The sequence below is a fragment of the Molothrus aeneus genome, unplaced genomic scaffold (genome assembly GCF_037042795.1).
Source record: "Molothrus aeneus isolate 106 unplaced genomic scaffold, BPBGC_Maene_1.0 scaffold_30, whole genome shotgun sequence".
In the NCBI taxonomy this organism is placed as follows: Eukaryota; Metazoa; Chordata; class Aves; order Passeriformes; family Icteridae; genus Molothrus; species Molothrus aeneus.
Genome location: NW_027098964.1, coordinates 3,890,769 through 3,917,817, shown reverse-complemented (window position 1 = coordinate 3,917,817; position 27,049 = coordinate 3,890,769). Strand labels below are relative to the sequence as shown.

At 62.4% G+C, this 27,049-nt stretch overlaps 3 protein-coding genes across 5 annotated transcripts in view; 2 read left to right on the top strand and 1 right to left on the bottom strand.

Moving 5' to 3' along the window:
* Window positions 1-6,268, top strand: part of GPKOW (G-patch domain and KOW motifs) — a 29,852-nt gene extending 23,584 nt beyond the window's left edge. For both annotated transcript variants that reach the window (XM_066570430.1, XM_066570429.1), the window contains exons 9-12: window positions 698-800; window positions 2,568-2,637; window positions 4,114-4,199; window positions 6,062-6,268. In XM_066570430.1, coding sequence (XP_066426527.1) covers window positions 698-800; window positions 2,568-2,637; window positions 4,114-4,199; window positions 6,062-6,193 — 391 coding nt within the window. In that variant the 3' untranslated portion in view covers window positions 6,194-6,268. The remainder of the gene's footprint in view (window positions 1-697; window positions 801-2,567; window positions 2,638-4,113; window positions 4,200-6,061) is intronic.
* A 481-nt stretch (window positions 6,269-6,749) lies between these two features.
* On the top strand, window positions 6,750-18,739 carry WDR45 (WD repeat domain 45). Of its 2 annotated transcripts, XM_066570480.1 has the most exons (11): window positions 6,750-6,951; window positions 7,891-7,965; window positions 9,405-9,509; window positions 10,707-10,803; window positions 12,202-12,296; window positions 13,908-13,987; window positions 14,687-14,752; window positions 14,840-14,895; window positions 16,029-16,130; window positions 16,215-16,357; window positions 18,574-18,739. In XM_066570480.1, exons 1-11 carry the CDS (start codon window positions 6,903-6,905, stop codon window positions 18,681-18,683), a joined length of 978 nt encoding a protein of 325 aa, XP_066426577.1. In that variant the 5' UTR covers window positions 6,750-6,902; the 3' UTR covers window positions 18,684-18,739. The 2 variants fall into 2 exon arrangements, with proteins under 2 accessions (XP_066426577.1, XP_066426576.1); XM_066570479.1 differs by having other exon boundaries at window positions 6,756-6,951; window positions 14,687-14,895.
* A 5-nt stretch (window positions 18,740-18,744) lies between these two features.
* Window positions 18,745-27,049, bottom strand: part of HDAC6 (histone deacetylase 6) — a 44,948-nt gene continuing 36,643 nt past the window's right edge. The window contains exons 24-27 of the mRNA XM_066570346.1: window positions 26,296-26,540; window positions 22,769-22,924; window positions 20,475-20,603; window positions 18,745-19,073 (exon numbers count right to left, since the gene is read on the bottom strand). Coding sequence (XP_066426443.1) covers window positions 18,999-19,073; window positions 20,475-20,603; window positions 22,769-22,924; window positions 26,296-26,540 — 605 coding nt within the window. The 3' untranslated portion in view covers window positions 18,745-18,998. The remainder of the gene's footprint in view (window positions 19,074-20,474; window positions 20,604-22,768; window positions 22,925-26,295; window positions 26,541-27,049) is intronic.

Below are 27,049 nucleotides of genomic sequence, written 5' to 3'. Positions count from 1 at the left end.
TTGGGGGGGGCTTTGAGGGGGCTCATTTGGGGGGGGCTTATTTTTGGGGGGCTTTGTGGGAGCTCATTTTGGGGGGGGTTCATGGGGGGGTTCTGAATTTGGGGGGCTTTAGGGGAAGCTCTCATTTTGGGGGGGGCTCTCGATTCGGGAGGGTCCAGGGGTGGTTCTGATTTTGGGGTGTTTGGGGGGGCTCTCATTTGGGGTGGGCTCTCATTTTGGGGGGCTCTGATTTTGGGGAGCTTTTGGGGTGGTTCATTTAGGGGGGCTCTCATTTTGGGGGGGCTTTGGATTCCATTTGGGGGGGGCTCATTTGTGGGGGCTTTTGGGGGGGGCTCTCATTTTGGGGTGGTCTTTCATTTTGGGGGGCTTTTGGGGAGGTTCATTTAGGGGGGGGCTCTCATTTGGGGTGGTCTCATTTTGGGGGGCCTATTTGGGGGGGGGGCTCTGGGGGGACTTATTTATGGGGGCTTTGTGGGAGCCCATTTTGGGGGGGTTCATTTGAGGGGGGGGGCTCTCATTTTGGGGGGGCTTTAACCCTTGAGGGCAGGGAACCTTTTGTGGGGGGGGGTCTGTGCCCATTTGGGGGGGTCTGGGGGTGCTCCGTGTCTGTGGGGGTGCTGAGTTTGGGGGTCCCCATCATTCTGGGGGGGGGGGGTCCCAGCCCCCCGTGCCCCCAACGCCCCCCGTGCCCCCCCAGGAGCGCGAAGCAGCCTCGGGGCGCCCCCCACTGGCTGCGGCGGGACCTGCGGGTGCGCTGCGTGGACAGGGCCTTCCGGGGGGGGCTCTACTACAACTGCAAGGTGAGACCCCAAAAACGCCCCTAAACACCCCTAAACACCCCAAAAACACCCCTAAACACCCCAAAAACACTGCTAAACACCCCAAAAACACCCCTAAACGCCCCAAAAACACCCCTGAACACCCCAAAAACACCCCTGAACACCAGGGCCTTCCGGGGGGGGCTCTACTACAACTGCAAGGTGAGACCCCAAAAACGCCCCTAAACACCCCAAAAACACTGCTAAACACCCCAAAAACACCCCTAAACGCCCCAAAAACACCCCAAAAACACCCCTGAACACCAGGGCCTTCCGGGGGGGGCTCTACTACAACTGCAAGGTGAGACCCCAAAAACGCCCCTAAACACCCCAAAAACACCCCAAAAACACCCCTAAACGCCCCAAAAACACCCCTGAACACCCCAAAAACACCCCTAAACACCCCAAAAACACCCCTAAACACCAGGGCCTTCCGGGGGGGGCTCTACTACAACTGCAAGGTGAGACCCCAAAAACACTGCTAAACACCCCAAAAACACTGCTAAACACCCCAAAAACACCCCTAAACACCCCAAAAACACCCCTGAACACCAGGGCCTTCCGGGGGGGGCTCTACTACAACTGCAAGGTGAGACCCCAAAAACACTGCTAAACACCCCAAAAACACCCCTAAACACCCCCAAAACACCAGGGCCTTCCGGGGGGGGCTCTACTACAACTGCAAGGTGAGACCCCAAAAACGCCCCTAAACACCCCAAAAACACCCCAAAACACCCCTAAACACCCCAAAAACAGCCCTAAAACACCCCTGAACACCAGGGCCTTCCGGGGGGGCTCTACTACAACTGCAAGGTGAGACCCCAAAAACGCCCCTAAACACCCCAAAAACACTGCTAAACACCCCAAAAACACCCCTAAACGCCCCAAAAACACCCCTGAACACCCCAAAAACACCCCTAAACACCAGGGCCTTCCGGGGGGGGCTCTACTACAACTGCAAGGTGAGACCCCAAAAACAACCCTAAACACCCCAAAAACACTGCTAAACACCCCAAAAACACCCCTAAACACCCCAAACCACCCCAAAAACACCCCTAAACACCCCCAAAACACCCCCAAAACACCAGGGCCTTCCGGGGGGGCCTCTACTACAACTGCAAGGTGAAACCCCAAAAATCCCCTAAAAACACCCCCAAAACACCCCAAAAATATCTCAGAACACCCCAAAAACACCCCTAAACACCCCAAAAACGCCCCTAATACACCCCAAAAACACCCCAACAACGCCCCTAAACACCCCAAAAACAGCCCTAAAACACCCCAAAAACACCCCCAAAACACCCCCAAAACAGCCCTAAAACACCCCAAACCCCCAAGGCCTTCTGGGGGGGTGTCTGCTACAACTGCAAGGGTGAGACCCCAAAAACCACCTTAAAAACACCCCAAAACACCCCGGGACACCCCAAAACATCCTGGGAACACCCAAAAACCCCCAGGACACCCCAGAACCACCTGGGACACCCCAAAAACATCCCAGGACACCCCAAAAACATCCCAGAACACCCAAAAATATCCCAGGACACCCTCAAAACCCCCCTCAGCAGCACCCCAAAAACATCTGGTGGGGGGAGCACCCCCAAAAACCTGCGGTGGGGTTTGAGGTGGTCCCCCCCTGTTTGGGATTTGGGGTGCTGCCCCCCTGTGTGGTTTTTGGGGTGCTGCCCCCCCATGGATGCCATTTTGGGGTGCTGACCCCCCTGTGTGGTTTTTGGGGTGCTGCCCCCCCAGATGCAGATCGAGGACCTGCTGTCCCCCGACACCTGCGTGTGCCGCACGGACGACGGGCGCCTGGTGGAGGGTGAGACCCCCCCCGAGGGGAATTGGGGGGTCCTGAGCCCCCAAAACTGCTCTGGAACCCCCAAAACCACCCTGATATCTCTGAGCCCCCAAATCCCCTCCTGAGCCCCCAAAACTGCTCTGGAACCCCCAAAACCACCCTGATATCTCTGAGCCCCCAAATCCCCAAACTGTCCCCTCCCCTGACCCCCCCAAATCCCCTCCTGACCCCCCAAAATCACCCTGATATCCCTGAGCCCCCAAATCCCCTCCTGAGCCCCCAAAACTGCTCTGGAACCCCCAAAATCTCCCTGATATCCCTGAGCCCCCAAATCCCCAAACTGTCCCCTCCTCTGACACCCCAAAACTCCTCCTGAGCCCCCAAAACTCCTCTGGGACCCCCAAAATCTCCCTGATATCCCTAAGACCCCCAGACCCCCAAACCGCCCCCTCCCCTGACACCCCAAAACCCCTCCTGACCCCCCAAAATCACCCCGATATCCCTGAGCCCCCAAATCCCCAAACTGTCCCCTCTCCTGACACCCCCAAATCCCCTCCTGAGCCCCCAAAACCCCTCCTGACCCCCCAAAATCACCCCGATATCCCTGAGCCCCCAAATCCCCAAACTGTCACCTCCCCTGACACCCCAAAACCCCTCTGGAACCCCCAAAATCACCCTGATATCCCTAAGACCCCCAGACCCCCAAACTGTCCCCTCCTCTGACACCCCCCAAATCCCCTCCTGAACCCCCAAAACTCCTCTGGAACCCCCAAAACCACCCTGATATCCCTAAGACCCCCAGACCCCCAAACTGTCCCCTCCTCTGACACCCCCCAAATCCCCTCCTGAACCCCCAAAACTCCTCTGGAACCTGAAAATCTCCCTGATATCCCTGAGCCCCCAAAATTCCTCTGGAACCCCAAAAACCCCTCAGACTCCCCCAAAATCTCCCTGGGACCCTCCCTGCCCCCTGCCTCCCCTGTGCCCCCCAATCCCCCCATTGTCCCCCCCATTGTCCCCTGTGCCCTCTGGGACCCCCTGTGCCCCCCAATCCCCCCATTGTCCCCTGTGCCCCCCAATCCCCCCATTGTCCCCTCCATTGTCCCCTGTGCCCTCTGGGACCCCCTGTGCCCCCATTGTCCCCTGTGCCCTCTGGGACCCCCAGGGCCCCCCTGACCCCCCCATTGTCCCCCCCATTGTCCCCTGTGCCCTCTGGGACCCCCTGTGCCCCCCAATCCCCCCATTGTCCCCCCCATTGTCCCCTGTGCCCTCTGGGACCCCCTGTGCCCCCATTGTCCCCCCCATTGTCCCCTGTGCCCTCTGGGACCCCCTGTGTCCCCCAATCCCCCCATTGTCCCCCCATTGTCCCCTGTGCCCTCTGGGACCCCCTGTGCCCCCCAATCCCCCCATTGTCCCCCCATTGTCCCCTGTGCCCTCTGGGACCCCCTGTGCCCCCCAATCCCCCCATTGTCCCCCCCATTGTCCCCCCATTCCCAGGGCTCCGCGAGGCCTCTCTGGAGACGGTGGTGCCGCGGGGCAGCTCCGAGCGCGTCATGGTGGTGCTGGGGGAGCACGCGGGCACGGTGAGACCCCTCCCCAATTTATACACTGAGACCCCTCCCCAATATACACTGAGAGACCCCTCCCCAATTTATACACTGAGAGCCCCCTAAATACACTGAGAGACCCCTCCCCAATTTATACACTGAGACCCCTCCCCAATTTATACACTGAGAGACCCCTCCCCACTTTATACACTGAGAGCCCCCTAAATACACTGAGAGACCCCTCCCCAATTTATACACTGAGAGCCCTCCCCAATATATACACTGAGAGACCCCTCCCCAATATACACACTGAGAGACCCCTCCCCAATATACACTGAGACCCCTCCCCAATATACACTGAGAGACCCCTCCCCAATTTATACACTGAGAGACCCCTAAATACACTGAGACCCCTCCCCAATTTACACTGAGACCCCTCCCCAATATACACTGAGAGACCCCTCCCCAATTTATACACTGAGAGACCCCTCCCCAATTTATACACTGAGAGCCCCCTAAATACACTGAGACACCCCCTAAATACACTGAGACCCCTCCCCAATTTACACTGAGACCCCTCCCCAATATACACTGAGAGACCCCTCCCCAATATGCACTGAGACCCCTCCCCAATTTATACACTGAGACCCCTCCCCAGTATACACTGAGACCCCTCCCCAATATACACTGAGAGACCCCTCCCCAATATACACTGAGACACCCCCTAAATACCCTGAGACCCCTCCCCAATATACACTGAGACCCCTCCCCAATATACACTGAGAGACCCCTCCCCAATATACCCTGAGAGACCCCTCCCCAATATACACTGAGAGACCCCTAAATACACTGAGACACCCCCTAAATACACTGAGACCCCTCCCCAATATACACTGAGAGACCCCTCCCCAATATACACTGAGACACCCCCTAAATACCCTGAGACCCCTCCCCAATATACACTGAGACCCCTCCCCAATATACCCTGAGAGCCCCCTAAATACACTGAGACCCCTAAATACACTGAGACCCCTCCCCAATATACACTGAGACCCCTCCCCAATTTATACACTGAGAGACCCCTCCCCAATTTATACCCTGAGAGCCCCCTAAATACACTGAGACCCCTCCCCAATTTACACTGAGACCCCTCCCCAATATACACTGAGAGACCCCTCCCCAATATACCCTGAGAGACCCCTCCCCAATTTATACACTGAGAGACCCCTAAATACACTGAGACACCCCCTAAATACACTGAGACCCCTCCCCAATATACACTTAGACCCCCCCAATATACACTGAGACACCCCCAGATACCCCTGAGACCCCTCCCCAATATACCCTGAGACACCCCCTAAATACACTGAGACCCCTCCCCAATACCCTGACACACCCCATAAATACCCTGAGACCCCTCCCCAATTTATACCCTGAGACACCCCCTAAATACACTGAGACCCCTCCCCAATATACCCTGAGACACCCCCTAGATACCCTGAGAACCCCCCAATTTATACCCTGAGAGCCCCCAGATACCCCTGAGACCCCTCTCCAATATACACTGAGACCCCCCCAATATACACTGAGACACCCCCAGATACCCCTGAGACCCCTCCCCAATATACACTGAGAGCCCCCTAAATACCCTGAGACCCCCTCCCCAAATACACTCTGAGACACCCCAGATACCTCTGAGACCCCTCCCCAAATACCTCTCCCCAAACCCCAGATCCCCCCTCCCCAAAATCCCCCTCCCCAAATCCTCTTCCCCAGATTCCCCTTCCCTAGATCCCCCTCCCCAGTTCCCAGCCCCCTCCCCACTCCCCTGACCCCAAATCCCCCTCCCCTGACCCCAAACCCCCCTCCCCACCCCTGATCCTGTCCCCCCTCCGCAGCTGGGCCGGATCCTGGAGCGGGACTCCGCCCGGGGCCGGGCCCTGGTGCAGCTGGGCCGGGCGGGCCCCGCGGTGCTGCCGCTGCCCTTCGACAGCATCTGCCACTACCTGGGGGGGGGCGACGACGACTGAGACCCCCGGAGCCCCCCTCAATTCCCGGGCAGCCCCAAACGCAGCGGCCCCGGGCAATAAAAGGGTCCAGAACCAGCGGTGCAGCCTCGGTGTGGTGCTGGAACGGGGGAGCCTCCCCTCGGGGACCCACAAAACCGCCCTGAAGACCCTAAAATCACCCTGAAGCGCCCCCAAAACCCACCTGAAGGCCTCCTGAAACCCCCAGGAGCCCCTCAAAACCCCCAGAATCTGCCCAAAGACCCCCCAAAATCCCCCTGAAGCCCCCAAAACCCCCATGAAGCCCCCCAAATCCCCCTGAAGCCCCCAGGACCCCCCGATCCCCCCCCGTTGCCGCCCCTAAAGCGCTTTGCCAGTTTCCAACATGGCGGCGGGCGGTTGCTATGGCAACGCGGCACGCCGCCGCCAATTTCCAACATGGCGCGTTGCCAGGCAACGGCCCCGCCCTCCCGTCTCCGCCAATCAGCGGGCGCGGCCGCCATGGGCGCAACCCAATAGGGCGGGGGCGCGGCTCACGTGACCGGAAGTCCGCTCTGGCCGGGGCTCTGAGGCGTCTCGATGGTCTGAGCGCCCCGCGGGAGCGGCCGCGGGGTTTGGGGGGAATTTTGGGGTTTTTGGGGTTTTGGGGGGGTCCCGGCGGGTTTTGGGGACCTCTCGCTACCCCCTTTCTGCTGTCCCCGAAGCGGCTCCGCCGCCGCCAGCGCGCCCCGCCATGGCGCAGGCCCGGGGGGTGAACAGCCTGCGCTTCAACCAGGACCAGAGTGAGTGGGGGGCCCGGGCCCCCTGAACCCCGAAACCCCTGAACCCCCGAGCACCCTGAGCCCCAAATCCCCGAATCCCCAAATCCCCGGACCCCCGACCCCCCGGACCCTTGAACTCTTGAGCGCCCGAACCCCCGAACTCTGAACCCTGAACTCCGAAACCCCCGGACCACCGAAACCCCGAACCCCCAAACTCCCGGACCCCTGAACCCCCGAACACCCAAACCCCCAAATTCCCGAACTCCCCGATCCTCTGAACCCCCAGACCCTCGAACCCCAAAGCTCCTGAACTCCCAAATCCCCAAACCCCTGAACCCCCGGATCCCCCGAAGCCCTGAACCCCCCGAATCTCAGGACCCCTAAACCCCCAGAGGCCCTGAATCCCCTGAACCCCAAACCCCCCGAACCCCAAACCTGTCCCAGCACCCCCTCAGGCCTTCAAACCCTTCCATAACCGCAAAACACCCCCAGCACCCCCAACCCCGAGTTCGCTCCGGGACCCCCAAATGATCCCCGGGACCCCCAAACCCCTCGGGACCCCCAAACCCCTCAGGTGCCCCCTGGGAACCACCAACGCCACCTGGGGACCCCCAAATCCTCCCAGGGCCTTCCCAAATACACCACAGAGACCCCCCAGCCCCTCCCAGGGACCTCCAAACCCCCCGGGTGTCCCCAAATCCCCCCCGGGTGTCCCCAAACCCCCCGGGTGTCCCCAAATCCCCCCTGGGTGTCCCCAAATCCCCCCCGGGTGTCCCCAAACCCCCCGGGTGTCCCCAAATCCCCCCTGGGTGTCCCCAAACCCCCGGGTGTCCCCAAACCCCCCGGGTGTCCCCAAATCCCCCCCGGGTGTCCCCAAATCCCCCTTGGGTGTCCCCGAATCCCCCCCGGGTGTCCCCAAATCCCCCCCGGGTGTCCCCAAATCCCCCCCGTGTCCCCCAGGCTGTTTCTGTGTGGCCATGGACTCGGGGGTGCGGATCTTCAACGTGGAGCCCCTGATGGAGAAAGGACACCTGGGTGAGGGCCTGGGGACACCTGGGGGGACTTGGGGACACTTGGGGGGACATGGGGACACCTGGGGACTTGGGGACACTTGGGGGGACATGGGGACACCTGGGGACTTGGGGACACTTGGGGGGACATGGGGACACCTGGGTGAGGGACACTTGGGGACATTGGGGACGCCTGGGGACGTTGGGGACACCTGGGGACATTGGAGACATTGGGGACACCTGGGTGAGGGACACCTGGGGACACCTGGGACACCTGGGTGAGGGCCTGGGGACACCTGGGGGGACATTGGGGACACCTGGGTGAGGGACACCTGGGGACACCTGGGGACATTGGGGACATCGGGGACACCTGGGTGAGGGCCTGGGGACACCTGGGGGGACTTGGGGACACCTGGGGACAATGGGGACATTGGGGACACCTGGGTGAGGGCCTGGGGACACCTGAGACACCTGAGGGGACATTGGGGACACCTGGGACACCGTTGGGGACATTGGGGACATTGGGGACACCTGGGTGAGGGACACCTGGGGACACCTGGGTGAGGGACACCTGGGGACATTGGGGACACCGGGGGACACCTGGGGGAACATGGGGGACACCGGGGGACACCTGGGTGAGGGCCTGGGGACACCTGGGGGGACATGGGGACACCTGGGTGAGGGACACCTGGGGACATTGGGGACACCTGGGGGGGACATTGGGGACACCTGGGTGAGGGCCTGGGGACATGGGGACACCTGGGTGAGGGACACCTGGAGGGACATGGGGACACCTGGGGGGACATGGGGACACCTGGGGACATTGGGGACACCTGGGTGAGGGACACCTGGGGACATTGGGGACACCTGGGGGGACATGGGGACACCTGGGGACATGGGGACACCTGGGGGGACATTGGGGACACCTGGGGACATGGGGACACCTGGGTGAGGGACACCTGGGGACACCTGGGGGGCTTTGGCTGGGGGCATTTGGGGGGTCCCTGCGGAGTCCCAGGGGCTTTAGGGGAGCCCTGGGAGTCCTGGGGTTTTTGGGGTCCCTGGGGGTCTCAGGGGGTTTTTGGGGGGGCTTTGGGGTCTTTGTGGGCAGAGAAGGAGCCAGGGGAGGAATTTTGGGGCGTTTTGGGGTCCCCCAGGGCTGGGAGGGGTTTTTGGGGGGGCTCCTCAGCCTGGGGGGGTTTGGGGGGGGTCCTTGAATTGAGGAGGGGCTTTTGGGGGTCTTGGGGGAGGGGCAGCTGGGGCTGTTTTGGGGTGCCCCGGGGGAGGGGTCACTTTTCGGGGGGATCCCTGAATTTGGGCTGTCCCCAACATTTGGGGCTGGGAGGGTCCCTGGGGCTGGGGGTGCCCCTCGGTTTGGGGGGGGGTCGCTGGGGTTTGGGGTGTTCCTGCCCTCGGGGGTGCCCCCCCCTGATTGTGGGGTGCCCCCGGTGTTTCGGGGTGCAGATGCAGAGCAGGTGGGCAGCGTGGGGCTGGTGGAGATGCTGCACCGCTCCAACCTGCTGGCCATCGTGGGGGGGGGCAGCCACCCCAAGTTCCCCGACGCCTCAGGTGAGCCCCGAAACCGGGGGGGATCCCCAAATTCACTGAGGGATCCCCAAAACCCGGGGGGTGCCCAAAACCGGGATCCTCCCCACACCCCCCGGAGGGGACCCAGCATCGGCGTGTGCCCAATGTGGGGGCGTCCCCTGACCCCAATAGCGGGGTGTCCCCATGTGGGGGTGTCCCCATGTGGGGGTGTCCCCGTGTGGGGGTGTCCCCGTGTGGGGGCGTCCCCTGACCCCAATAGCGGGGTGGCCCCGTGTGGGGGCGTCCCCTGACCCCAATAGCGGGGTGTCCCCATGTGGGGGTGTCCCCATGTGGGGGTGTCCCCATGTGGGGGTGTCCCCGTGTGGGGGTGTCCCAATGTGGGGGTGTCCCCATGTGGGGCTGTCCCCAGTATCGGGGTGTCCCTGTCCCCAATGTGGGGGCGTCCCCTGACCCCAATAGCGGGGTGTCCCCATGTGGGGGTGTCCCAATGTGGGGGTGTCCCCTGACCCCAATACCGGGGTGTCCTCATGTGGGGATGTCCCCATGTGGGGGTGTCCCCATGTGGGGGCGTCCCCTGACCCCAATAGCGGGGTGTCCCCATGTGGGGGTGTCCCCGTGTGGGGGTGTCCCTGTCCCCAGTGTGGGGGTGTCCCCATGTCTGTCTGTCTGTCTGCCTGTCTGTCACAGTGCTGATCTGGGACGATGCCCGTGAGGGGAAGGACAAGCTGCTGCTGTCCCCATGTCTGTCTGTCTGTCTATGTGTGTCCCCATGTCTGTCTGTCCCCATGTCTGTCCACGTCCCCATGTCTGTCTGTCTGTCTGTCTGTCACAGTGCTGATCTGGGACGATGCCCGTGAGGGGAAGGACAAGCTGCTGCTGTCCCCATGTCTGTCTGTCTGTCCCCGTGTCTGTCTGTCTGTCCCCATGTCTGTCCATGTCCCCATGTCTGTCTGTCTGTCCCCATGTCTGTCTGTCTGTCTGTCTGTGCAGTGCTGATCTGGGACGATGCCCGTGAGGGGAAGGACAAGCTGCTGCTGTCCCCATGTCTGTCTGTCTGTCCCCATACCTGTCCATGTCCCCATGTCTGTCCATGTCCCCATGTCTGTCTGTCTGTCTGTCTGTCTGTGCAGTGCTGATCTGGGACGATGCCCGTGAGGGCAAGGACAAGCTGCTGCTGTCCCCATGTCTGTCTGTCTGTCTGTCTGTCTGTCTGTGCAGTGCTGATCTGGGACGATGCCCGTGAGGGCAAGGACAAGCTGGTGCTGGAGTTCAGCTTCCCCAAACCCGTGCTGGCCGTGCGCATGCGGCACGACAGGTACTGGGGATACTGGGAATACTGGGGATACTGGAGATACTGGGAACAGTGGGAATGCTGGGCATACTGGGGGGACTGGGAATACTGGGGATACTGGGGATACTGGGAACACTGGGAATGCTGGGAATACTGGGGATACTGGGAACACTGGGAATGCTGGGAATACTGGGGATACTGGGAAACTGGGGGGATTGGGAATGGGAATGGGAATGGGAATGGGGTGACTGGGGTAACGGGGGGGACTGGGGTAACTGGGGGGACTGGGGGGAATGGGGGGACTGGGGGGAATGGGACTGGGACTGGGACTGGGGGGACTGGGGAAACTGGGGCGACTTGGAATGGGGAAACTGAGAATGGAAACTGGGGGGACTGGGAACTGGGAATGGGGACTGGGAATGGGGACTGGGAATGGGGACTGGGAACTGGGGGGACTGGGGGGACTGGGGGGACTGGGGGGACTGGGAACTAGGAATGGGGAATGGGGAATGGGGAATGGGGACTGGGAGGACTGGGAGAGACGGGGACTGGGGGCACTGGGAGCCCTGAGAGCATTGCAGTGGCACTGGGAGCACTGGGAGCACTGGGGTGGCACTGGTGTCCCTGTGTCCCTGTCCCAGGCTGGTGGTGGCCCTGCAGACCTCTCTGTGTGTGTTCTGTACTGGGAGCACTGGGGCGGCACTGGGGACACTGGGATGGCACTGGGGCAACACTGGTTGAACTGGGGTGGCACTGGGAGCACTGGGGTGGCACTGGGAGCACTGGGGTGGCACTGGGGACACTGGGATCACTGGGGCGGCACTGGGAGCACTGGGGTGGCACTGGGGTGGCACTGGGAGCACTGGGTGGCACTGGTGTTCCTGTGTCCCTGTCCCAGGCTGGTGGTGGCCCTGCAGAGCCGTCTGTGTGTGTTCTGTTCTGGGAGCACTGGGGCGGCACTGGGGCGGCACTGGTTGAACTGGGGTGGCACTGGGGACACTGGGGTGGCACTGGGGTGGCACTGGGAGCACTGGGGTCACTAGGGTGGCACTGGGGTGGCACTGGGGTGGCACTGGTTGAACTGGGGTGGCACTGGGGACACTAGGGTCACTAGGGTGGCACTGGGGTGGCACTGGTTGAACTGGGGTGGCACTGGGGTGGCACTGGGGTCACTAGGGTGGCACTGGGGCGGCACTGGTTGAACTGGGGTGGCACTGGGAGCACTGGGGTCACTGGGGTGGCACTGGGGTGGCACTGGTTGAACTGGGGTGGCACTGGGGTCACTAGGGTGGCACTGGGGTGGCACTGGTTGAACTGGGGTGGCACTGGGAGCACTGGGGTGGCACTGGGGTGGCACTGGGAGCACTGGGGTGGCACTGGTTGAACTGGGGTGGCACTGGTGTCCCCGTGTCCCTGTCCCAGGCTGGTGGTGGCCCTGCAGAGCCGTCTCTACGTGTTCTCCTTCCCCCACCGGCCCACCAAGCTCTTTGAGTTCGACACCCGCGACAACCCCAAAGGTAGGGGCACCCTAAAAACCACGGGGGGACCCCAAAAACCCGGGGGCCCCCAAAAAACTGCAGGAGAAACCACAAAAACTGCAGCACGACCCCAAAAACTGTGGAGGGACCCCATAGACCTCAGGGGGACCCCAAAAACAGGGGAAGCCTGAACGGGGGGTGATTGAAAACTGGGGGATCCCAAACTGGGGGATCCCAAACTGGGGGAGACCCCAAAATCTGCAGGGACAGGTTTGGGGGTGGTAAGGACAGAGCTCCCCCTGTTCTTTGTACCTGGGAATGGTTTGGGAGGACCCCAAAACCGCACCAGGGGACACCCCAAAATTGGGGAATGGCCCCAAAACCCCGGAGGGACCCCAAAACCTCGGGGGGTTTGGGTTTGGGGGGACTCTGGTGTTCAGGACAAACTTCCCCCCATTCCCTTTATTGGGGGGTTGGGGGGACCCCAAAGCACGGGAGGGACCCCAAAATCCCAAGAGAGAACACAGGGGGAGCCCCAAACTTCCCCCAGGGACTCCCCAAAGCTCAGGGAGGGGCCCCAGTGAATGGGGGGGAGCCTGGAACTCCGGGGGGACCCCAAAACCTGGGGGGGGACCCCAAAACCCTGAGGGGAAACCTGAAACTCTGGAGGACCCCAATATCCAGGGGGGGACCCCACTGTGCTGGGGGGGATTTTGGGGTCCCTGATGTCCTGGTGGGTTTTTGGGGTCCCTGGTGTCCTGGAGGGTTTTTGGGGTCCCCAATGTCCAGAGATTTTTAGGGTCCCCAATGTCCTGGGGGGTTTGGGGATCAGGGACACCCCAATGTCTGGGGGAATTTTGGGGTCCCCACTGTCCAGGGGTTTTTGGGGTCCCCGCTGTTCTGGGGGGTTTTTGGGGTCCCCACTGTCCAGGGGTTTTGGGGTCCCCAATGTCCTGTGGGGGGGAATTGGGGTCCCCGATTTCCTAGGGGGGTTTTAGGGTCCCCAGTGTCCGGGGATTTTTGGGGTCCCCAATATCCAGGGGGTGTTTTTGGGGTCCCCAGTGTCCTGGGAGTGTTTTTGGGGTCCCCAATGTCCTGGGGGTGTTTTTGGGGTCCCCAGTGTCCTGGGAGTGTTTTTGGGGTCCCCAATGTCCTGGGGTGTTTTTGGGGTGTCCCCTATGTCCTGGGGTGTTTTTGGGGTGTCCCCAATGTCCTGGGGTGTTTTTGGGGTCCCACTGCCCGGGTGTTTTTGGGGTCCCCAGTGTTCTGGGGTGTTTTTGGGGTGTCCCCAATGTCCTGGGGTGATTTTGGGGTCCCCACTGCCCGGGTGATTTTGGGGTCCCCAATGTCTAGGGGTGTTTTTCGGGTCCCCAATGTCCTGGGGTGATTTTGGGGTCCCCAATGTCCTGGGGTGTTTTTGGGGTCCCCACTGCCCGGGTGTTTTTGGGGTCCCCAATGTCCAGGGGTGTTTTTGGGGTGTCCCCTATGTCCAGGGGTGTTTTTGGGGTCCCCAATGTGCAGGGTGTTTTTGGGGTCCCACTGCCCGGGTGTTTTTGGGGTCCCCAATGTGCAGAGGGTGTTTTTGGGGTCCCCAGTGTCCTGGGGGGTTTTTGGGGTCCCACTGCCCGGGGGTTTTTGGGGTCCCCGCAGGGATCGTGGATCTGTGTCCCAGCGTGGAGCGGGCCCTGCTCGTGTTCCCGGGACACAAATGCGGGAGCCTGCAGCTGGTGGTGAGCTGGGGAACTGGGGGGGACTGGGGGGACTGGGGGGGACTGGGGGGGACTGGGAGGGACTGGGAGGGACTGGGAGAGACTGGGGGGACTGGGAGAGACTGGGGAAACTGGGAGGGACTGGGGGAACTGGGAGGGACTGGGGAAACTGGAAGGGGCTTGGGGGCCTGGGGAAACTGGGGAAACTGGGAGGGACTGGGAGGAACTGGGGGGACTGGGGAAACTGGGGGGGACTGGGGGGGGACTGGGAGCACTGGGGGATACTGGTGCGCACTGGGGCCGTACTGGTGCCCCCTGGGGCCGTACTGGTGCGCACTGGGGCTGTACTGGTGCGCACTGGGGCCGTACTGGGGAGCACTGGGGCCATACTGGTGCCCCCTGGGGCCGTACTGGGGAGCACTGGGGCCGTACTGGTGCCCCCTGGGGCCGTACTGGGGAGCACTGGGGCCGTACTGGTGCCCCCTGGGGCCGTACTGGGGAGCACTGGTGGATACTGGTGCGCACTGGGGCCGTACTGGGGAGCACTGGTGGATACTGGTGCGCACTGGGGCCGTACTGGGGAGCACTGGTGGATACTGGTGCGCACTGGGGCCGTACTGGTGCGCACTGGGGCCGTACTGGGGAGCACTGGTGGATACTGGTGCCCCCTGGGGCCGTACTGGTGCGCACTGGCCCCACCCGTGTCCCCCTCCCGCGCAGGACCTGGGCTCGGCCAAGCCGGGCACGTCCTCGGCGCCGGTGACGATCAACGCGCACCAGAGCGAGGTTGGCTGCGCCGCCCTGAGCGCCCCGGGCAGCCTGGTGGCCTCGGCCTCGCGCCGGGGGACCCTGATCCGCCTCTTCTGCACCCAGAGCCGCGCCCGCCTGCTGGAGCTGCGCCGCGGCACCGACCCCGCCACGCTCTACTGGTGCCACTGGGGGCACTGGGAGGGACTGGGGACAATGGGGATGGGGCTGGCACCGACCCCACCACGCTCTACTGGTGCCACTGGGGGCACTGGGGACAATGGGAGGGACTGGGGACAACGGGGCTGGGGCTGGCACCGACCCCGCCACGCTCTACTGGTGCCACTGGGAGGGACTGGGGACAATGGGGGCACTGGGCAGGGCTGGAGCTGTGCCACAGCACCGACCCCGCCACGCTCTACTGGTGCCACTGGGAGCGCTGGGGGCACTGGGAGAACTGGGGAAACTGGGAGGGACTGGGGACAGTGGGGATGGGACTGGGGACAATGGGGATGGGGCTGGCACCGACCCCGCCACGCTCTACTGGTGCCACTGGGGGCGCTGGGAGGGACTGGGGACACTGGGAGAGGCTGGAGCTGGGACCAACCTCTCCATGCTCTACTGGTGAGACTGGGATGGACTGGGGGGACTGGGGGGCCTGGGACTGACCCTGCCACGCTCTCCTGGTGGGACTGGGGGCGCTGGGAGGGACTGGGGACAGTGGGGCTGGGGCTGGGACTGACCCTGCCATACTATACTGGTGCCATGGGGGCACTGGGAGGGACTGGGGACAGTGGGGGCACTGGGCAGGGCTGGCACCGACCCTGCCACGCTCTACTGGTGCCACTGGGGGCACTGGGAGGGACTGGGGACACTGGGAGGGGCTGGAGCTGGGACCAACCTCTCCAGGCTCTCCTGGTGCCACTGGGGTCCCTGGGAACCTCAGGTGTGTCCCAGGCTGCAGACCCTGCCCCTCTGTACTGGTGGCACTGGGAGGGACTGGAGGTGGATCTGGGGGACCCCCAGCCGGGTTTTGGGGTGTCCTCCCAGTCCTGCTGGGGTTTTGGGGTGCCTCCCGATCCTGATGGGATTTTGTGGATTGTTTTGGGGTGTCTCCCTAATCCTGATGGGGTTTTGGGGTCCCCCCATCCTTGACAGGGTTTTAGGGGGGTTTTGGGGAGTCCCCGCATCCCTGCTGGGGTTTTGGGATGTGCCCCCAATCCTGATGGGATTTTGGGGTGCCCCCGATCCCTGACGGGGTTTTAGGGGGGTTTTGGGGTGCTGCCCATCCCTGACTGAGTTTCGGGGTCCCCAGCCTGGCCTTCAGCCCCGACTGCTCGTTCCTGTGCGCGGCCAGTGACAAAGGCACCGGGCACGTCTTCGCCCTGCGGGACACGCGGCTCAACCGGCGCTCGGCGTGAGTGGGGGGACAGGGGGGTCCCCGAACCCCCTGCGCCCCCGGAGCCCCCCTGAGCCCTGTCCTGTGCCCTCCCTGGCCCAGGCTGGCGCGGGTGGGCAAGGTGGGCCCGGTGCTGGGCCCCTACGTGGAGTCCCAGTGGTCCCTGGCGAGTTTCACCATCCCGGCCGAGGCCCCCGGCGTGTGCGCCTTCGGCAGGGCCGGCCGCAGCCCCAGCTCCGTCATCGGTGAGTGCACAGAGCGTCCCAGAAACACCCCTGAACTGCCCAGAAACTGCCCAGAAACTGCCCAGAAACATCCCAGAAACTGCCCAAAAACACCCCAAAAACAGCCCCAGAAACTGCCCAAAAACAGCCCCAGAAACAGCCCCAGCTCCGTCATCGGTGAGTGCACAGAGCGTCCCAGAAACACCCCTGAACTGCCCAGAAACAGCCCAGAAACTGCCCCAGAAACTGCCCAGAAACTGCCCAGAAACATCCCAGAAACTGCCCAAAAACACCCCAAAAACAGCCCCAGAAACTGCCCAGAAACACCCCAGAAACAGCCCCAGCTCTGTCATCGGTGAGTGCCCAGAGCGTCCCAGAAACACCCCTGAACTGCCCAGAAACAGCCCAAAAACAGCCCCAGAAACATCCCAGAAACTGCCCAGAAACAGCCCAAAAACAGCCCCAGAAACATCCCAGAAACAGCCCAAAAACAGTCCCAGAAACAGCCCAAAAACATCCCAGAAACTGCCCAGAAACCGCCCAAAACCATCCCAAAAACAGCCCCAGCTCCGTCATTGGTGAGTGCCCAGAGCGTCCCAGAAACACCCCTGAACTGCCCAGAAACAGCCCAGAAACAGCCCAGAAACTGCCCAAAAACACCCCAAAAACAGCCCCAGAAACAGTCCAGAAACATCCCAGAAACATCCCAGAAACTGCCCAGAAACAGCCCAAAACCATCCCCAAAACAGCCCCAGCTCTGTCATCGGTGAGTGCCCAGAGCATCCCAAAGAACACCCCTGAACAGCCCAGAAACAGCCCCAGAAACAGCCCAAAACAGCCCCAAAACGACCCCAAAAACACTGAGGGACCCCAAATAACACCGAAACACCCTAATGTACCCCAAACCCACCCCAACTAACACTGAAACACCCCAGAATAACCCAAAACCAACGCCAAATACCCTGAGGGACCCCTAAATAACCCCAAACCACCCTAAATAACCCCGGGGGACCCCAAAACAGCCCCCGTGGACTCCCAAACCCTCTGGGGTTCTGCCTTTGGGAGAGGGGGCAGCCTCAACTCTGTCATTGGGGAATCGCCCCCAAAACCGCCCCAAAACAGCGCCTGGGACCCCAAACCCCCCCCGGCTCTCCCAGGACCCCCCAGGCATCACCAAAACCCCTGGGACCCCCCGGGACCCCCTCCCCACACCCCTAAACCCCCCAGGGCCCCTCCCCACACCCCTAAACCCCGCCAAGGTCCCTTCCTGTGCCCTTAAACCCCCCCAGGGTCCCCCTAAACCCCCCCAGGGCCCCTCCCTGTGCCCCTAAACCCCCCCAGGGCTCCCCTAACCCCACCCAGGGCCCCCCTAAACCCCCCAGGGCCCCTCCCCACACCCCTAAACCCCCCAGGGCCCCTCCCTGTGCCCCTAAACCCCCTCAGGGCTCCCCAAACCCCACCCAGGGCCCCCCTAAACCCCCCAGGGCCCCTCCCTGCACCCCCTAAATCCCCCATGGCCCCATCCCTGCACCCCTAAATGCACCTAAACCCCCCCATAACCCCTCCAGGGCCCCTCCCTGCACCCCTAAACCCTCCAGGGCCCCTCCCCACACCCCTAAACCCACCCAGGGCCCCTCCCTGTGCCCCTAAACCCCCTCAGGGCTCCCCAAATCTCACCCAGGGTCTCCCTAAGCCCCTCCAGGGCCCCTCCCTGCACCTCCTAAATCACCCATGGCCCTTCCCTGTACCCCTAAACCCACCTAAACCCCCCCATAACCCCTCCAGGGCCCCTCCCTTTGTCCCTAAACCCCTGCAGGGCCTCTCCCTGCACCCCAAAATCCCCCTAAACTCTCCCACGGACCCCCTAAACCCTTCCAGGGCCCCTCCCTGTCCCCCTCCCTAAACCCCCCCAGAGTCCCCCTAAACCCCCCTGGGGCCCCTCCCTTTGGCCCTGAACCCCTGCAGGGCCCCGCCCTGCACCCCAAAATCCCCCTAAACTCCCCCAGGGACCCCCTAAATCCCCCCTAAACCCTTCCAGGGCCCCCTCCTGTGCCCCTAAACCCCCCCAGGGCTCCCCTAACCCCCCCCCAGGGCCCCTCCCCATACCCCTAAAGCCCCCTGGGGACCCCCTAAATCCCCCCTAAACCCCTCTGGGCCCCCTCCCTTTGGCCCCAAACCCTCCCAGGGCACCTCCCCGCACCCCAAATCCCCTGCCCTGACCCCCCCGTGCCCCCCAGCCGTGTGTGTGGACGGCACCTTCCACAAGTACGTGTTCAGCCCCGACGGCAACTGCAACCGCGAGGCCTTCGACGTCTTCCTGGACATCTGCGACGACGACGACTTCTGACCCCCCCCGGACCCCCCCAGACCCGGGGCACCCCCAAAACCTCTCAGCCCCCCGAACCTGGCCCGTCTCTTTATTGGTGTCTCGGCGTAACAAAGGGGATTTATAAAACCTCCAAAAGGGGGGGGGGGGATACAAAACCGGGGTCCCCCCGCGTGCCCCGGGACCCCCCCGCGGCTTGGGGGGGGTGTCCCCCCCCGCCCCTCCCCCCGGCCCCGGGCCCGGCCCAGCCTTTGGCCCAGGGGGGGTTTGGGGGTGCTGGTGATGGGGGGGGCATGGCACGGGTGTAGCCCTTTAAGAGAGGGGGGGTGGGAGGGCTCAGAGGGAGGAGGAGGAGGGGGGGTCAGTGCCGAACTTGAGGCGGTAGATGAAGGTCTTGGTGGGGAGCAGCACCTGGGGGACGGGGGGGTCAGACACGGGACCCCCCCGCGCTCCCCTGTGGTTCTTTCCAACCTCATCTCCCCCCCCGCATTCACCAATGGTGCAGTCCGGGGTGGGACTGCTCCCCCCTCCCCCCGTACCGTGATGGTTCATCCCAACTTCAACCCAGCGTCCCCCTTCCCCATCGCCACAATGGTTCATCCCAACCCTGCTCCCCCCACTCATCGCCACAATGGTTCATCCCAACCCTGCTCCCCCCACCCCATCCCGCAATGGTTCAGCCCAGCCCCACCCCCGCAGTTTAATGGTTCCCCCCCCCCATTCCCGATGGTTCATTCCCATCTCCCCCCCCCATTCCCGATGGTTCATTCCCGAAGCCCCCCCAGACCCCCAAAGTCATGGGGGGGGCGCAGGGACCCCTCAGACCCCCCCGGGATCCCCCAGCCCTCCGGGTGGGTGACAGAGACCCCCCCAAAACCCCCCTGAACCCTCAGACCCACGGGACCCCCGTGCCCCCCCCCGTGCCCCCAAACCCCCCACGCCCCCTGGGACCCCTCCCCCTTTGCCCCCCAGGCAGGTGATGCAGCCCCCCCAGGGCAGCGCCCCAATAACGCCCCAGACCCCCCCGTGCCCCTCAGGTGGGGGACAGAGCCCCCCAAAAACCCCGGAGCCCCCAGACCCCATTTGCCCCCTGTGCCCACCGGGTGGGTGACGTAGCCCCCGCAGGGGTAGCACCAGGCCCCCCCATGCCCTGTGACACCCCCAGACCCATTTTTGTCCCATTTTTGCCCCATTTTTCCCCATTTTTTCCCCGTTTTTCCCCATTTTTGCCCGTTTTTGCCCCATACCCACTGGGTGGGTGATGTAGCCCCTGCAGGGGTAGCACGAGGCCCCCCCATGCCCCCAGACCCATTTTTGCCCCATTTTTTCCCCATTTATGCCCCATTTTTGCCCCGTTTTTGCCCATTTTCCCCATTTTTTCCCCCCGTTTTTCCCCATTTTTGCCCCATTTTTACCCAATTTTGCCCGTTTTTGCCCCAGACCCACCGGGTGGGTGACGTAGCCCCCGCAGGGGTAGCACCAGGCCCCCCCCTTGCCCTGTGACACCCCCAGACCCATTTTCCCCCATTTTTGCCCCGTTTTTCCCCATTTTTGCCCCATTTTTTCCCATTTTTGCCCCGTTTTTTCCCCATTTTCCCCCATTTTCCCCCGTTTTTGCCCCAGACGCACCGGGTGGGTGACGTAGCCCCCGCAGGGGTAGCACCAGGCTCCCCCCTTGCCCTGTGACACCCCCAGACCCATTTTCCCCCATTTTTGCCCCGTTTTTCCCCATTTTTGCCCCATTTTTTCCCATTTTTGCCCCGTTTTTTCCCCATTTTCCCCCATTTTCCCCCGTTTTTGCCCCAGACGCACCGGGTGGGTGACGTAGCCCCCGCAGGGGTAGCACCAGGCCCCCAGGTCGCGCAGGCTCAGCACCAGCGGGTGCCCCTGGGCCCCCCCGTGGGTCAGCATGTGCCCCCCCACATAGCGCCCGCACAGCACCTGGGACACGGGGGCGGGGGGGGAGGGGTGAGAGGGGATTTGGGGGCATGGGGGGTTTGGGGACTTGGGGGTGATTTAGGGGTGTTGGGGGATTTGGGGGTGTGGGGGGATTTAGGGGTGTGGGGGGATTTGGGGGTGTGGGGAAGGTTTGGGGTGCAGGGAGGAGTTTAGGGGTGTGAGGAGATTTAGGGGTGGGGGGATTTGGGGGTGTGGGGGGATTTAGGGGCATGGGGGGGTTTGGGGACTTGGGGGTGATTTAGGCGTGTGGGGGGATTTAGGGGTGTGGGGGTGATTTAGTGGTGTGGGGGGATTTGGGGGTGTGGGGGGGTTTGGGGACTTGGGGGTGATTTAGGGGTGTGGGGAAGGTTTGGGGTGCAGGGGGGAGTTTAGGGGTGTGAGGAGATTTAGGGGTGTGGGGGGATTTGGGGATTTGGGGAGGGATTTAGGGATTTGGGGGGGATTTAGGGGTGCAGGGAAGGTTTGGGGTGCAGGGGGGAGTTTAGGGGTGTGAGGGGATTTAGGGATTTGGGGGGAGATTTAGGGGTGTGGAGGGATTTGGGGGTGTGAGCGGATTTGGGAATTTGGGGGGAGATTTAGGGGTGTGGGGGGGCTTGGGGGGTGTGAGGGGATTTGGGGGTGTGGGGCGATTTAGGGGTGTGGGGGGATTTGGGGCTGTGAGGAGATTTAGGGGGGCAGGGAAGATTTGGGGTGCGGGGGGGGATTTAGGGGTGTGAGAGGATTTAGGGGTGTGAGGGGATTTGGGGGTGTGGGGGGATTTGGGGGTGCAGGGAAGGTTTGGGGTGCAAGGGGAGTTTAGGGGTGTGAGGGGATTTAGGGATTTGGGGAGAGATTTGGGGGTGTGAGGGGATTTAGGGGTGCAGGGAAGGTTTGGGGTGCGAGGGAATTTGGGGCTGTGAGGGGATTTGGGGGTGTGGGGAGGATTTAGGGGAGTGGGGGAATTTGGGGGGAGATTTAGGGGTGGGGGGGTTTAGGTGTGCAGGGGGGGTTTGGGGGCAATTTGGGGATTTGGGGGGAATTTCAGGGTTCAGGGCACAGTTCTGGGGTCCCAGAGGGGGTTTGGGTATGGGGAACAGTTGTGGGGGGCAGGGAGAGATTTCGGGGTGCAGGAAGTTGGTTTTGGGGTGCAGAGGGATTCAGGGGTGCAGGGGGTGTTTTTGGGGGTGCAGGGGGTGTTTCTGGGCAGGAGGGGTTTTGCAGTGCAAGGCTGTTTCTAGGGGTGCTCTGGGGCAGTTTTTGGGGTCCCAGGGGCAGTTTTTGGGGTCCTGGGGCAGCTTTTGGGGTTCAGGTGCAGTTTTGGGGTTTCAGAGGCTGTTTTTGGGGCCGTTTCTGGGTTTCAGGGGGCGTTTTTGGGGCAGTTTTGGGGTCCTGGGGCAGTTTCTGGGATCCCAGGGGTGTCATTGTCCTGACCTGGTGGCAGCTCAGGCACAGCCAGTTCTGGGGTTCAGGGCTGGTTTTGGGGTTCAGGGGGTGGTTTTGGGGCGGTTTTTGGGGTCTCTCACCTGGTGGCAGCTCAGGCACAGCCAGTTCTGGGGTTCAGGGCTGGTTTTGGGGTTCAGGGGGTGGTTTTGGGGCGGTTTTTGGGGTCTCTCACCTGGTGGCAGCTCAGGCACAGCCAGTTCTGGGGTTCAGGGCTGGTTTTGGGGTTCAGGGGGGTGTTTTTGGGGCGGTTTTTGGGGTCTCTCACCTGGTGGCAGCTCAGGCACAGCCAGTTCTGGGGTTCAGGGCTGGTTTTGGGGTTCAGGGGGTGTTTTTGGGGCGGTTTTTGGGGTCTCTCACCTGGTGGCAGCTCAGGCACAGCCAGTTCTGGGGTTCAGGGCTGGTTTTGGGGTTCAGGGGGTGTTTTTGGGGCGGTTTTTGGGGTCTCTCACCTGGTGGCAGCTCAGGCACAGCCAGTTCTGGGGTTCAGGGCTGGTTTTGGGGTTCAGGGGGTGTTTTTGGGGCGGTTTTTGGGGTCTCTCACCTGGTGGCAGCTCAGGCACAGCCAGTTCTGGGGTTCAGGGCTGGTTTTGGGGTTCAGGGGGTGTTTTTGGGGCGGTTTTTGGGGTCTCTCACCTGGTGGCAGCTCAGGCACAGCCAGTTCTGGGGTTCAGGGCTGGTTTTGGGGTTCAGGGGGTGTTTTTGGGGCGGTTTTTGGGGTCTCTCACCTGGTGGCAGCTCAGGCACAGCCAGTTCTCGCGGCGGCTCCCGCAGACCCCGCACGGGGGGGGCAGGAGGGTCCCAAGGGCCCCCCCCGCGGGGGGCGGGGCCACGGCGCCCAGGTGGGGGCAGCCCCGGAGCGGCGTCACCGCGAACAGCGCCCCCTGCGGGCCGGGACAGGGGGCGTCAGGGGAGCCCGAAACGGCAAATCCAGCCCAAATCTGGACCCAAATCCGGACCAAATCCAGCCCAAATCCGGACCAAATCCGCCCCAAATTCAGCCCCAAATCCAGCCCCAAATCCGGACCAAATCCGGACCAAATCCGGACCAAATCCACCCCAAATCCGGACCAAATCCGCACCCAAATCCGCCCCAAATCCGGACCAAATCTGGACCCAAATCCGGACCAAATCCAGCCCAAATCCGGACCAAATCCGGACCAAATCCGGACCAAATCCACCCCAAATCCGGACCAAATCCAGCCCAAATCCGGACCAAATCCAGCCCAAATCCAGCCCAAATCTGGACCAAATCCGGACCAAATCCAGACCCAAATCCGGACAAAATCCAGCCCAAATCCACCCCAAATCCGGACCAAATCCACCCCAAATCCGGACCAAATCCAGCCCAAATCCAGACCCAAATCCGGACCCAAATCCAGCCCCAAATCCAGCCCCAAATCCGGACCAAATCCGGACCAAATCCGGACCAAATCCGGACCAAATCCGCCCCAAATCCAGCCCAAATCTGGACCAAATCCACCCCAAATCCAGCCCCAAATCCGGACCCAAATCCAGACCCAAATCCACCCCAAATCCGGACCAAATCCAGCCCAAATCCAGCCCAAATCCGGACCAAATCCAGCCCAAATCCAGCCCAAATCTGGACCAAATCCGGACCAAATCCAGACCCAAATCCGGACCAAATCCAGCCCAAATCCACCCCAAATCCGGACCAAATCCACCCCAAATCCGGACCAAATCCAGCCCAAATCCAGACCCAAATCCGGACCCAAATCCAGGCCCAAATCCGGACCCAAATCCGGACCAAATCCACCCCAAATCCACCCCCAAATCCACCCCAAATCCGGACCAAATCCACCCCAAATCCACCCCCAAATCCAGCCCAAATCCGGACCAAATCCACCCCAAATCCACCCCAAATCCACCCCCAAATCCGGACCAAATCCAGCCCAAATCCACCCCAAATCCGGACCAAATCCACCCAAATCCACCCCCAAATCCAGCCCACATCCAGACCCAAATCCGGACCCAAATCCACCCCCAAATCCAGCCCAAATCCAGACCCAAATCCAGCCCACATCCAGACCCAAATCCAGCCCAAATCCACCCCAAATCCACCCCAAATCCGGACCAAATCCAGCCCAAATCCAGCCCAAATCCGGACCAAATCCACCCCCAAATCCAGCCCACATCCAGACCCAAATCCAGCCCAAATCCAGCCCAAATCCAGCCCAAATCCGGACCAAATCCACCCCAAATCCACCCCAAATCCGGACCAAATCCAGCCCAAATCCAGCCCCAAATCCGGACCAAATCCAGCCCAAATCCAGCCCCAAATCCGGACCAAATCCAGCCCAAATCCGGACCCAAATCCAGCCCAAATCCGGACCAAATCCACCCCAAATCCACCCCAAATCCAGCCCCAAATCCACCCCAAATCCACCCCAAATCCAGCCCAAATCCAGCCCAAATCCGGACCAAATCCAGCCCAAATCCAGCCCCAAATCCAGCCCCAAATCCAGCCCAAATCCAGCCCCAAATCCAGCCCCAAATCCAGCCCAAATCCACCCCAAATCCAGCCCCAAATCCAGCCCCAAATCCGGACCAAATCCAGCCCAAATCCAGCCCAAATCCAGCCCAAATCCACCCCAAATCCGGACCAAATCCAGCCCAAATCCGGACCCAAATCCGGACCAAATCCAGCCCAAATCCAGCCCAAATCCGGACCAAATCCAGACCCAAATCCAGCCCAAATCCAGCCCAAATCCGGACCAAATCCAGACCCAAATCCAGCCCAAATCCAGCCCAAATCCTCCCCCAAATCCAGCCCCAAATCCGCCCCCAAATCCAGCCCCAAATCCAGCCCAAATCCGGACCAAATCCAGCCCCAAATCCAGCTCAAATCCAGACCCAAATCCAGCCCCAAATCCAGCCCAAATCCAGCCCCAAATCCAGAGCCAAATCCAGCCCAAATCCAGCCCCAAATCCGCCCCCAAATCCAGACCCAAATCCTCATCCCCAACCCCCAAATCCACCCCAAATCCACCCCAAATCGAGCCCCAAATCCTCATCCTCAACCTCCAAATCCAGACCCAACCCCCCCCCCAAATCCAGACCCAAAACTGCCCCCAAACCCCAACCCCCAAATCCTCATCCCCAGCCCCAAATCCAGCCCCAAATGCGCCCCCGAACCCCAACCCCCAAATCCAGCCCGAAAACCACCCGCAAACCACCCCCTCAAATCCCCCCCTCAAATCCAGCCCCAAAACCGCCCCCAAACGCCAACCCCCAAACCCACCCCTCTAATCCACCCCCAAATCCCCCCCTCAAATCCGCCCCCAAACCACCCCTCAAATCCACAGCCCCAAACCCAAATCCTCCCCCAAATCCAGCCCCAAACCCAGCCCTAAACCCTCATCTCCAAATCCTCATCTCCAAATCCTCATCCCCAAATCCTCATCCCCAAACCCAGTTCCTAAATCCTCATCCTCAAATCCTCAGCCCCAAACCCAACCCCAAATCCACCTAATCCAAACCCAAACCCCCTGCACAAACCTCCCCCAAACCCCCTCCCCAAAAACTCCCCCAGATTCGCCCCAAACCTCGATCCCCCTCGAACCCCTCCCTACAAACCCCCCCAAACCCTGCCAGACCCCTCCCCAAATCCCAACCCCCCCAGACCCCCCCAGCCTCCTCCCCAAACCCCCAAACCCCCAGACCCTCCCCTAAACCTCAGACACCCCCAGCCCCTTCCCTAAACCCCCAGACCCTCCCCAAACCCCAAACCCACCCAGCCCCTCCCCTAAACCTGCAGACCCCTCCCCAAACCCCAACCCCTCGACCCTCCCCAAACCCCCAAACCCCAAACCTCAATCCCCACCAACCCCCTCCCCAAACCCCCCCAAATCTCTCCTCAAACCCCAAATTCCCCCAAACCCCCCAGACCTTCCCCTAAACCCCAAACCCCCCCAGCCCCCTGCCCCAAACCTCCAGACCCCTCCCCAAACTTCTCCCCCAACTCCCCCAACCCCAACCCTCAAACACCCCCAGACCCCGCCCCAAACCCCAACCCCCTCCGCAAACCCCCCCAAATCCCTCCCCAGACCCCTCCCCAAACCCCCCAACCCCCTCCAGCCCCTCCCCAAACCCCCAGGCCCCGCCTCAACCCTTCCAAACCCCTCCCCCAGACCCTCCCCAAACCCCGCCCCCACCTCATCCAGCCCCTCCCCCACCTCCTCCAGCTCCTCCTCCTCCTCCCAGCCCCTCCCCCACCCCCCAGCCCCTCCCCCACCTCCTCCAGCTCCTCCTCCTCCTCCCAGCAGGGCGCGGCCGCGGCCTCTGCGGTGGGGGCGGGGCCTGGCGGTGACTCCGCCCCCAGCCCCTCCTTGGCCCCGCCCCCGGGGCCGTCCCCGATCTGCAGCGCCCCCAAGCGGCGAATGGCGGCGTCCAGGGGGGGCGAGCCCGTGACGTCATGGGCGGCCGCTGTGACGTCATCGCCGCCCTCCCCCTCCTTGGGGACCTCCGGGGGGGGCTCAACTGGGGGGGGGGGGGAGGGGTCGGTTGGGGGATGTGGGGGGTCCCGAAGGGTCCCGGTGGGGTTTGGGGGGGGTCAGAGCTGAGGGTTGGGGGGCTCGGGGGAGCCCGGGGGTCTGGGCCAGGGTTTGGGGGTCCTGGTGGGTCCCGGGGCAGGGTTTGGGGGGGGGGGGGTCCCAGGTTATTGTGGGAGGGGTCTCACCGCGGGGCAGGGTTTGGGGTATTTGGGGAGGGGTCTCACTGTAGGGCAGGGTTTGGGGTATTTGGGGAGGGGTTTGGGGTATTTGGGGAGGGGTCTCATTGCAGGGCAGGGTTTGGAGGTCCCGGGGCAGGGTTTGGGGGGGTCCCAGATTATTGTGGGGAGGGGTCTCCCCACGGGGCGGGGTTTGGGGTATTTGGGGTGGGGTTTGGGGGGATTTGGGGAGGGGTCTCCCCACGGGGCGGGGTTTGGGGTATTTGGGGCGGGGTTTGGGGGATTTGGGGAGGGGTTTGGGGGATTTGGGGAGGGGTCT